The 12,965-nt window shown below is 33.8% G+C and overlaps 1 protein-coding gene and 1 non-coding gene across 2 annotated transcripts in view; one reads left to right on the top strand and one right to left on the bottom strand.

Moving 5' to 3' along the window:
- The window catches only part of RNGTT (RNA guanylyltransferase and 5'-phosphatase), a 325,545-nt gene that overhangs the window by 43,338 nt on the left and 269,242 nt on the right, over window positions 1-12,965 (bottom strand). Inside the window, exon 14 of the mRNA XM_041771798.1 lies at window positions 8,516-8,582. Within this exon, the coding sequence (XP_041627732.1) occupies window positions 8,516-8,582 (67 nt within the window). The remainder of the gene's footprint in view (window positions 1-8,515; window positions 8,583-12,965) is intronic.
- LOC121474899 lies at window positions 6,900-7,002 on the top strand. The gene has a single exon (XR_005983568.1). It is a non-coding gene; the product is annotated as a U6 spliceosomal RNA (small nuclear RNA).

Raw genomic sequence — 12,965 nt, 5'->3', positions numbered from 1 at the left:
TACCTTTATTTCTTTCTCTATCCTCAAAATACATGAAATCACTTGGAAGACAGAGTAGGCGTGGAAGGCTCCCTTCTGTTCCTGAGAATTAGAATTTTTTAAAACAGAAAATAGCTTTTACTTGGCTCCATAAAACATCTTAATTCATTTCTCATTTATTTTTTCCTTGCTTTCCTCTTTCCTCTTCCCAGCAACTATGACATCTTACCATTTTCTTTTTTATTTTTTTTCATCTTATTTTCTTCTCCCTCAAAGCCACTGTCATCGACTGAGGGGCAGGTAAGCTTCCTCATGATTATATGCATTGCATAAGTGTAGCAGTCTCCTGGCAGAAGCACAGAGCAGCATTAGCTGGACAAGTCCTACTCTGCAGCAATATTTGCCAAACTGAGTCGTGACCCATTTTCCAAGAGAGAAGTTAATTTAGTGGGTGAAGACCAGCATTTAAAAACCAAATCAACAGAAAAATAAACAGAATGGAAAATAACAGTTATTGCATCACACTTATTTTGAAATTTCAGTTTACATTGTGTGTATATAAACATATGCATGTGTATGTGCATAGGATCTCAATGGAAATACGTTTCTTACCTTCCTACAGGTCATGGTCAATAGTTTGGAAGCCACTAAACTACAATACTCAGTTCTAAGGACTGCGTCTTTATTTCATGCAATGCTTCAGATATTTCAGAAAATTAAAATATGGATGTCAAATATTTTCTTTTATTAAAAAGTGTTGACCTAATAAATACATTCTTTATTTTCTATATTCAAATATTTTCTAAAAAATCATCAGCCAGTAAGTAGGTCAGTTTTCCTAGTGTTTTTCAGTTTTTTCATAATTGAGAGTCCCCAAACACTTTACCTTTAAATTAAACCTACCCTAAAAATTAAAACTGACAAGTTATTAGCCATCTCAAAAATGTTTAAGTAACAAATGACAACCTGAACTCAATATAGCTTAAAGAAAAAATATCTTATTTTTTGTCAGCAGAAGAAAAGTCTGAGAGAATGGCATGAATTTCTAAATATGATTTTGAAAATTAAGGAAAGCACTATTTCTTTGCATCTATTGCATATGCATATGAATGCAAACACCAATACTATATTTCCTTGGCTATAAGGAGATTTTAAAAATTCAGGCTCAGAAAGCTTAGCGTATGAGACTGTGACAAATGGCACCCAGTTACTCAGCAAGGATAAATCTAGGATTTCAGGCAGGGAATAACTTTGCTGTACTGACCATATAATAACTGCCTCAGAATAATGGTTGTATTCCTTAGTTTTCACATATAGTTGCTACATGGAATTCATAGTTAAAATAGGACATTTCTGAGCCATTCTGTGGTGTCAAAGTGGAAACTGTCTGACTCAGCCTCCAGCCTCCCGTATATCTTAGGCTGTCAGAACTGGAAGAGGCAACTAATACCAAGCCCGGCAGGGAGGGGACAGCCCTGTGGCCTTGAGTCTTTCCATAACAACCCCTGAGTTGATTAAAAGTGATGTTGACAGGCTTCACTCCTTGGTTTTATGGATTCTGGCTGCTAAGTGGAGCCTCAAGAACTAGAAACCTCTAAGAATAGCCTTAAGATTTTTACTAGACTGTGAGATATTCTAGAAAATAAAACAGTAATAGGCATAAAATGTAAACTATTACTTAAACTTTTTATGTCTATAAAAATGAGCTATGAATAATATAATTTATATACACCCAATTAAGATAAAGGTATTACATGAAGATACATGGAAATACCATCCCACACCCTCAAATAAGGGACCTCTGAGAAACTTCTGACATCTTGAAAGCATGCAAATAAGGATTAAGCAAAATTTTACTTTAATCAAAGCACTCCTTTTTAATTTCAAAGACTGCATATGAAGGTTTACTGAACCACATTTCTTAAGAAAACTTAAGTCATGTACAGCCTAGTACATTTAGAACCTTGATCTCAAAAAAAGGTTAGTCTTGGATGAGGGTGAAATCTGCTTCATTTATAACACAAAAAAGTATCAGTGGATATGTGAGGCAACTGCTTTCTGACTCTGCTTGACAACTTATTATAAGATGATCCATGTTTTATTTATTTGTTTTATTTTAGGATAAAACAAGAAATAATCATGTATGCTTAAAATCGAGTTCTTCAGATGATAAACTTCCCTTAAAAACTAAAATTTATGTTTTCAATACCTTTTTGGTTAATTGAAAAATTTAGAAAAACACGCTTTATTTGCTTTTTAGGATGCTTAACTTGGAGTCCTTAAAAGCCCTTTACGAGGGTCCATGAACTCCCTGAATTTTAAGTAGAAGTGCATGTATTTTTCCTATTTTTCATAGGATTCTGAAAGAGATTAAAGATCTGAGAAGAGAGTAACTGCCTTGAGTAAAAGTTATATACAAAAGAACTGAGCCTTCTGAAAAAAGAACCTTCCAGACAACTTATGGACAATGTTAAGAGATAAAGGTAAGTTGGAAAAAAAAAAAAAAAAAAAAAGGTAAGTTGGAATAACTTCCCCTAAAAACAGTAAAACCTGAAACTAGCATGAAGATGCACTAGTCTAAGGCTAATAAAGTCACATGTTTGTATATATTTGTATCTTTAGCCTTGGATAAGAAATAAGAACTAGGGGCACATGGGTGGTTCAGTCAGTTAAACATTTGCCTTAAGCTCAGGGCATGATCTCAGGGTCATGGAATCAAGCCCTGCATCCGGCTCCCTGCTCAGCAGCATCTGCTTCTCCCTCTCTCTCTATGATCTCTTTGGCTCTCAGTCTCTCTCAAATAAATAAATAAAATCTTAAAAAAAAAAAAAGAAATTAGAACTAAAAGGTGGGTAATAATGGAAGGTGTACATGTTGTGTAATAGTTGTAATGACTCATGTTATTAATAGTACAGATATCTCATATGCTATAGCAACTTTCAGAATCCAATTAACATCTAAGTATCTATTATCTATTTTGTGATTTTATTTTTCTTTTTCATCTTTATAAAATAGAGCTGCTTTTTAGAAATAGAACCGTAACATGTCTCTAACAAAAAGAGCCTTTAACATCAAACCACTCAAACTTAGTCCTACGATGCTAAGAACTTTTCCTTAAATATTCAAGTGAACACTTTTATTTACTAAAAAAATTCAACCAATATGCTCTTAAGGAAAGCCAAGCAGTTTCCATTTATTAAAGGTTATATCTGATATCTGTGCTACACAACATAGTATCATTACACTTAGCTTAATGGGAGAAAAATGAACATAACAAGTACTGGTATTTCATGTCCAAAACAAGTCAGGTCCAAAGCAAGGGAGGAAATGAACCTTATTAGTCTCAAGCATGTAAACCATGATTGTTTCATTGCTTTCCAATTAACTTATAAGTATTCTAAATAAGTAACAATCTATATAGCATTTGCATAAGAACCATAATTATGAAAGAACTTCAATAATTAATAAAGATAAATCCTTTCACAGTTTATGAGAGAAACCTTTCTCACAACAACATGAAAAAGAAAAGGTGCTCTAAAATAATGGACCTTTTTCTATTGAGTTGATTATCCAGGCATAAAGGGCTGGGTGACAGGCATGAAGGAGGGCACATGACGTGATGAACACTGGGTGTTAATATGCAACTGATGAATTACTGAACTCTACATCTGAAACTAAAGATGTACTATATGTTGGCTAATTGAACTTGAATTTTTAAAATTAATTAATTAAAGATAAGGAATTGACAAAGGATTGACCTCTCTCTGTCACTGAGCTTATTAGGAAAGGCCCGGATAAAGAAAATAAATCAGGTGAGTAACAGGAATTAACCTCATACATATACTTAGAATATGGTTTTGAGAGATGTAACTCACAGACACACTCTCTTCTCTCTCTACTTTCTCTAAATATATAATATAAGCCTCTCACTTTTTAGTTATTTCAGTTCTAATAAGGAGAAACAGGATTTTCCAAACCAACGGACAGAAAAAAATTAGGCTTTCAAAAATGTTCCTGCAGAAACTTATTAGGGATTCCTGGCTACACTGCTGAATTAGGTGAACAGGATAGAAAGAGAGGTTTATGATGAAACTCTTGCCAACTTGTGTTCCAGGGATATTTAAAATAGAGGAAAACAAATGTACCTGAATGTCTGTCGTTGCTTAAGAAATTAGAAAAGTTCAAAAGGGTCCATCAGTTAAGATTCTGATGATGAACTTTTTAAAAAGATTTTATTTATTTGAGAGAAAGTGTGAGAGACAGAGATCACAGGCAGGGTGGGGGTGGGGTGGGGTGGAGTAGAAAGAGAAGCAGACTTCCTGCTGAGCAGGGAACCTGATGTGGGGCTCAACCCAGGACCCTGGGACCATGACCTAAGCCAAAGGTAGATGCTTAACTGATTGAGACACCCAGGCATCCCTGATGATGAACTTTTGAGAGTGTTCTGATTTAAATTAAATTAAATTAGTGGAGCTATTTAAAGAAGGGCTAATCCTGGTAGCTAAAATAAGATTTTTTCACTTAAAAATGTCAATAATGGGGATGCCTGAGTGGCTCAGTGGTCTGTCTGAGCCTCTGCCTCTGTGTTCCCATGAATAAATAAAATCTTTAAAAAAATAAAAATAATGTCACTGTTACTAGACTTTCATAATATTAAATATATTTTATATGTCCTATTCAGGCTCAGTCTATTCTGAAAAAAATCCTTGTTTTTCAAAGCATAAAAATACATCTCATGTAGGCAGGTAGAAAGAAATTTAAACTCACACCCCTCAACTGGAACAAGAGAAAACTTATACAACCAAGAAACAAATGTGAAGAAAAATTAGAAAACAGAACAAAAAAACATAAAATAAATTTTACAGGCCTATCAGTAAACATTAACAAAAAGTTATAATAACAAAAAAGGATGACTTCAAATCATCCTTTTTAATTAACTACTTTGAAGGTTCATAATATTATTCCCTTTCTTACAAGAAAGTCTAGATGGAATCTAGGATTTAACCCTTAACTAATATTACCATAAAAACAATTTTTGATGAAAAGGTTGAATGCTTTCCCTCTAAGATCATGAACAAGGCACTGATGGTCTGTCCTCACCATTTCTACTCAACTCAGTACTGTAGATTTAATTCAATGTAATAAAGCAATAAAAGGCATCCAGATCAGAAAAGAAGAAGGAAAACTGTCTCTATTTAAGTTGATGATGTAATCACTTATGTAGAAAATCCTGTGAAATCTACAAAAAAAGAGTACTAGCACTAATAGTTGAATATAGTAAAATTGCAGGACTTAAACACATAAATACTGAATCCTTTATATACCAGCAATGATCAAAAATTAAAATGAAAAATACTTTTTATATCTAGAAAAACGTTTCTACAGTCAATGTCAAAGAAATTACTACCTATGTTTTCTCCTAGGAATTTTATGGTTTTTAGGTCTCACATTTAGGTCTTTAATTCATTTTTTAGTTTTTTGGTATGTCTGGTGTAAGAAAGTGGTCCAGTTTCATTACTCCACAATGTAGCTATCCAGCACTGTCTTTGGAAGAAATAGTCCTTTCCCCATTGTATAATCTTGCCTCCCTTATTGTGGATCAATTGATCATATAAGCATAGGTTTATTTCTGGGCTCTGTATTCTGTTCCATTGATTTATGTGTCTATTTTTGTGCTAGTACTATCCTGTTTTGATTACTACAGCTTTGTAGTATATCTTAAAAGCTGGGATTGTGATACCTCCAGCTTTGTGCTTCTTTCTCTAGACTGCTTTGGCTCTTTGGCGACTTTTGTGACTTCACACAAAATTTTTTTTTAAATATTGTATTTATTTATTCATGAGAGAGAGAGAGAGAGAGAGAGAGAGAGAGAGAGAGAGAGAGGCAGGGACACAGGCAGAGGGAGATGCAGGCTCCATGCAGGGAACCTGACGCGGGACTCGATATCAGGTCTCCAGGATCACGCCCTGGGCTGAAGGCAGCACTAAACCGCTGAGCCACCCAGGCTGCCCACTTCATACAAATTTTAGTATTATTTGTTCTAGTTCTATAAAAAATGCTGTTGGTATTTTGATATGGACAAATACCATATGATTTCATTCATATGGGAATTCAAGAAACAAATGAATAAAAAGAGAAACAAAGAAAAAAAAATCCAGATTCTTAAATATGGAGAATAAACTGGTGATTGCCAGAGGGGAGGTAGGCTGGGGGATAAGTGAGTGAAATAGATAAAGGAGACTAAGAGTACACTTACCTTGTAAGCACTGAGTAATGTACAGCACAGATGAATCATTATATTGTACACTTGAAACTAATATACTATTGTATATTAATTGTATTTCACTTAAAAAAAACCTTTTTCCTATATTTATTGTATATAGAAATGATGCAGTCTTTATAAAAATATGTTAAAAAATACTTTTATAACATAAGTATAAAGTATTTATAGATAAATCTATTAAAAATATACAAGGTCCATACACTGAAACAAAGTATTGTTGAGATATTAAAGATCTAAATAAACTGAGAAATATGCAGTCTTCATGAATTAAAATATTTGATATTCTTAGGATGTCATTTCTCCTCAAATTGATCTATAGATTCAACATGATCCAAATCAAAAGTCCAGTGGGCATTTTTAGAGAAACTGACAAGATGAATCTAAAATGTGTATGAAAATTAAAGGAATCCAATTAGCCAAAACAACTTTGAAACAGAACAAATTTGGAGGATTTACTCTGTCCCTATGACTTATTATAAATATACAATAATCAAAACAGTGTGGTATTGGTGGAGGGATGGAACAGAATAAAAAGTCCAGAAATAGATTCACATAATCACACAAAATCAACTGATTTTCACCAAAGATGTAGAGGTAATTCAATGGTGGAAAGGATAGTTTTTTAAAAATGGTTTTAGTGCTTGCTTCAGTAGCACATAAACTAAATTTGCAACAATACAGAGATTAGCATGGCCCTGTGCAAGGATGACATGCAAATTTGTGAAGCATTCCATATTTAACAGATTTAAAAAGCAAATAAGTAAAATAAAAATAACAATGGTTTTATAACAGATGGATATCCATGTGCCAAAAAGGTGGGGGGGGGGGGGCACTCAGCATTCCTCTATACCTGGAATTTTGAATCATACACAAAAATTGACTAAAATGTTATTAAACCTAAATGTAAAACCTAAAACTATTAAGATTCTAGAATACAAAGGAGAAAAATCTTTTAAAATCTTTTGTGACATTGGTTAGGCAAACATTTCCTAGATCAATACCAAAAGCATTAGCCACGGAAAACAAACTAATAAACTGAACATCAACATTAAGAACTTCTGCTCTTTGAGGACCTTGTTAAGAGAATGCAAAGAGAAGCCATAGATGGGGGGGGGAAAGCTGCAAATCACAGATCTGATACAGGACATATCCAGAAGATATAAGAATATCTTACAACTCAACAGTAAAAACACAAAAACCCAATTTTAAAAATGGCAAGAGTTAAAAAATATATAAATAAATAAATAAATAAAAATAAATAAAAATGGCAAGAGTTGAACAAACACTTCACTAGAGATGTACAGATGACAAGCACATGAGAAGATGCTCAGCATTATTAGTCATGAGAAAAATGAAAAATAAAACTGCAGTGAAGCAACACTATGTACCCCTTACGATGACTAAACTTAATAAAAGATGGGCCAGACCAGGATGGAGGAACTGGCACTCTCATACCCTGCAGGTGAGAAAATAGGTTTTTTTTTTTTTTTCTTCAAAAGTTAAACATACAACCACCATTTAACTCAGCCATTGCTACTTTAGGTATTTACCCAAGAGGAAAGAAAATATATATCCACACCGAGACTTGTATACAAGTGTTCATAGTAGCCAGAAAGTAGCAACAACCCAAAAGTCCATACAGCAGGTGAAAGGATAAAGAAACTGTGCTATAACCATATAATGGAGCACTATTCAGCATTAAAAAGAATGAACTATTGGTAAGTATGACAATATGGATGAATCTCAACATAATTATGCTGTATGAAAGCGGTTGGGAGAAGGAGAAGGGGGGTGAGAGAGTATAAATACTGTATAATCCTATTTATATAAAATTCTAAAAAATGCAAATTAATCTATGATGACACAAATCAGATCAGTGGTCGCCTAGAGACTGGAAGAAAAGAAGTACAGGGGTGAGGAATTTCAAAGAGGCACAGGAAACTTTTGACGGTGATGAAATATGTTCATTTTGTTGATTGTAGTGATGGTTTCACAAGCTTAAGCATATCAAAATTTACCAAATTACACAGGTTAAATAGTGCTTTGGTCAAATTTAACTCTATTATGAGCAAGAAAATTAAAACAATCCTTTGAAAAACTTAATTACTTCTTCAGGAGAAACATGCAAAAACAAATGAAATCAGTAATTCACATTCATATTTTTGATACGTTATAGTTATTTGCAGGTTTTTGGTGGATTCTGGACAAGTGAACTACATCTAAAAAAGTATTCTGAAAAATGAACAATCATACCTTGATTTGTGCAAAGGGTCTTTCATAACCTCCAACATAGAGCAGACCGACATTCTGAGGAAGTAAACTATAAAACAAAAGAAAAACACTTTATTTTGAAAATATTCTTCCTTATATAAGCTTGTATAATTATCAAAATTTGTATAACAAATAGATACTGTGAAAAAATTATCTTTGCAATTATTATCTTTTGCACTGTCAGACAGTAACCAGCAAAGGAATAATCCTTTTTTAAACTAATTTGGAAATAGATTATCACAGGAGGGTAGTTCTTTGTTTTTGTTTATTTATTCAAGTATAATTAACACAATTAACATACAGTGTTCTATTAGTTTCCAGTATACAATGTGATTCAAGAATAATTCTTATACTTAAAATAGTGGTAAATGCTGAGAATGAAAACTTAGATATAAAAATTACTAACATATTATTAGTAATTCTGGCAAAATTACCACAGAGTGTCTCTGGGAAAAAACTGAAAGAAATAATGCATATATGTAAAAATCTATAAGGATTCAATTCAAAAATCACTCATAGTACATCTATACTACATACTACAGGAGATAATACAAACCTAAATAACTGAGTCCCAAAATCTAACAGGAAAACCAGACAAATAAATAATGCTACCAAAAGGTGGTCTCTGGTAAGTGCTATATAGATGTATTTGCCACTGCAAAATAGTGGAGTAAGAAGTACTTACTATGGAGGGAGCTGGAAAAGTTCAAAAAGCTGGGTCAGTCTTAAAGGGTGGATAAGGCGAAGGGAAAAATTTAAACCCAGTCCTGAAAATACAGGAGATCTGAGACAAAAATGTAGACGAGTATGGCTTGAGGGAGGAATAATTAGGTGAAGATGAAAATCCAAAGGGGGGAAAAAAAAAAAAAGAAAATCCAAAGGGAGGGGTGCCTGAGTTCCTCAGTGGTTGAGCATCTGCCTTTGGCTCAGATCATGATCCTGGGGTCCTGGTGTGGTATCAGACTTTCCACAGGGATCCTGCTTCTCCCTCTTCCTATGTCTCTGCTTCTCTCTCTGCATCTCTCATTAATAAGTAAAATCTTTAAAAAAAAAAAAAAAATCCAAAGGGAGTTTGGAATAAACCATGAAGAATGTCAAATGCCATATCTTTATTGTATAAGTAATATGAAGTCATATTTCTATAAAATATGCTTAGTTCTTATAAAAAATGTACACGAAAATAAAAAGCAAACCATATAGAGGGTAAAAAAATATAATAATGGTTACTTTCCCTTTATCATAATTCCCTTCCTATTCCCATTTCAAAGAGATCCTTTATTTCTGATTGCATTAAACGTGAATGAAGAAATACCATTATTGGAACTGTTTGTGGAGCATGTAGTGGTACAGGATATAAGAAGAACATAATTAAACATTCTTGTGATTATCTCATTTTTTTAAATCATAAACCTTTTCTTAATGGACACTGTGAGTAAATGAACACAACTCCAGCCTTAACATTAGTGTACATAAAGCATATAAAAAAAAATTTGCCTATACCCCTTGTTCAAAGCAACTAGCTCAAAACACATCTCCTTACACTCTAGGTAATGAAAATTAACAGCATTTTACAGCAGGTTAAAAAATGATCTCAAGGATAACTATATATTCTATTACATGAATCTAATAATGAAACATTGAGTAGTATTTAAAGTGAACAAAAGACTGCAAACTCAAAACAATACAATAGAAATTTCTCAGTGTACCATATTGGCCTAATCATAAAAAAATTAGAACACAGGGTATCCCTGGGTGGCTAGCGCCTGCCTTGGGCCCAGGACATAATCCTGGGGTCCCAGAATTGAGTCCCGCATCGGGCTCCCTGCGTGGAGCCCCCCCTCTCTTTCTCTCCCTGTCTCTCATGAATAAATAAATAAAATCTTTTTAAAAAAATCAGAACACAAGATTATCATAAGTATCTTTTAAAATTTATAGTGAGTGACTTCAAAAATCCTAATTTAATAATTCTAGGATATGCATTTCTTCATATTTTAACTTCTCTGAAGACTGGATGCCTCTGATATTCTATAGTGTCTTATAATCACTGTCTCCAGGTGACAGGTGTAAGATGGTTTTTTGGGGTTTTTTTTTTTTTTGCTTTTTGTTTGTTTGTTTGTTTTTTGAAAGATGGTTTTGTAGTTACCTTTCACTAACTCAGTCTAGGAAGATTAAGAAAGCACACTCTCAAAAGCACCTTAGATTTTATGAAATAAGGCAGATAGACATTCAATCTCCCAGGAGTATCCTTGGCTTCTCAACATTCTATAAAGACTTATAAAGCATTAAAGGCCGTAAAAAGAATGTTAATAGCTGATGAACACAATCCTGATTAAACCAATTTAGCAAAAAGATACTTAAGTTTGGAATATAAGTGATACTTGCAGTAATTCATTTTAGCATGTTGTTGAAGGTTATGAACATAACTAAAGACATTTGTTTGCAATGTCTCTAAATCTCAACAGTGAAATGGAAAATTTCTTAGCCATCAATTAACATATAAAGAATTAAATCTCTCACAAACTATTGCCAGTATTACAAATTTAATGTTAGTTTTATATATAGCAGTGGTAATTTATTTCCTATATAACAAATGTTCACAATAACCTTAATAAACCCCCCTTCAGAAGCAAGAATAGTCCCTATTCATACAAATAGATGCTAGAGAAAGAAGAGAATAAAAGCTGGCTGACATTTAAAAATCAATGTGCCTCAAATTACTATGCGTATGCATTTCAGGAAACTTGCCAATATACTATTTAGTGTGCCCCCCTTCCTCCAACTTGCCTAAACAGCTACCCTTCCCTAAGCAAGACATTTCTTAAATATATCAATTAAGTAGCATATACATGTTTCACTTTTTACATACTGTTCTCTCTCATTCATGTACCTATTATTACTAACCATAGATTTTTTTTTAATTTATTTATTTATGATAGTCACACACAGAGAGAGAGGCAGAGACACAGGCAGAGGGAGAAGCAGGCTCCATGCACCGGGAGCCCGATGTGGGATTCGATCCCGGGCCTCCAGGATCACGCCCTGGGCCAAAGGCAGGCACCAAACCGCTGCGCCACCCAGGGATCCCACTAACCATAGATTATATTATCACCATCAACTGAGTGTGTTTTAATATATACCATCATGTAAATGCAAAATAATTAACACTCTGAAAACACTTTTAAGATGGAACATTTCTTTAACCATTTTTACCTTTCAAAAAATTAATTTGCCAAATTGTATACATAATTGTCAAATAATAGATACCATTTTGTGGTAATAGGTACTTGCATATAATACAGCTATCATATATTTTAAATTCCCTGAGTAAGGCATTAATTCAGCACTGATAGGTGCATTCACATGTATTTGTTAAAATAGAAACTCTCACTCATTTAGTACCAGATAACTGCTTTGCCCTGAAGTTACATGAACATTAACATAACCTTTATTCAAATGCTAACAATTCCTAAAATATCTGCTTTAAATACTTCTGTAGTGTGGCTATCAAAGAGGGAAATAGCAGGGCATCTGAGTGGCTCAGTAAATTAAACATCTGACTCTTAATCTCAGGGTCATGAATTCAAGACTATACTTTAACAAAAAAAAGAAGGGGACAATAGCAATAAGACAGCAATAACATGGGGGGGGGGGCAGAAGAATCAGGAATGGACCTATTCGCGTTTTTGAAAAAGTAACCACAGGTAAGACTAATACTCATTTTGCTTCAAATTCCCAAATACTAATATTAATAAATACCTATCCTGGAAAGAATGCTGTGAAGTTGTTTCCAGAAAAGCTTCTCATGTAAAGAAAAAAATAAAACTTGTCAGGTAACAGAATGAACATTATTTAAGTCTCTCATTCACCATAACATAATGATTGTATCAGATGTAAAACCATTGCTTTAAAAGGAAACTGAGTCTTTTGGGGGTTCTATGTACAGTATCATGTGATCTGCAAAGAGGGAGAGTTTGACTTCCTCTTTGCCAATTTGAATGCCTTTTATTTCTTTTTGTTGCCTGATTGCTGAGGCTAGGACTTCAAGTACTGTGCTGAATAGCAGTGGTGAGAGTGGACATCCCTGTCATGTTCCTGATCTTAGGGGAAAGGCTCCCAGTGTTTCCCCACTGAGAATATACTTGCTGTGGGCTTTTTGTAGATGGCTTTTAAGATGCTGAGGAATGTTCCCTCTATCCCTACACTTTGAAGAGTTTTGATCAGGAATGGATGCTGTATTTTGTCAAATACCCACCATTTGCTTCAACGTGGATGGAACTGGAGGGTATTATGCTGAGTGAAGTAAGTCAACTGGAGAAGGGCAATCATTATATGGTCTCATTCATTTGGGGAATATAAAAAATAAAGAAAGGGAATAGAGAGAAAAGGAGATAAAATAAGTGCGAAATATCGGTGAGGGGGGCAGAATATGAGA

Source organism: Vulpes lagopus, chromosome 1 (genome assembly GCF_018345385.1).
Source record: "Vulpes lagopus strain Blue_001 chromosome 1, ASM1834538v1, whole genome shotgun sequence".
In the NCBI taxonomy this organism is placed as follows: domain Eukaryota; kingdom Metazoa; phylum Chordata; class Mammalia; order Carnivora; family Canidae; genus Vulpes; species Vulpes lagopus.
This window is presented reverse-complemented; position numbering and strand designations above follow the sequence as displayed.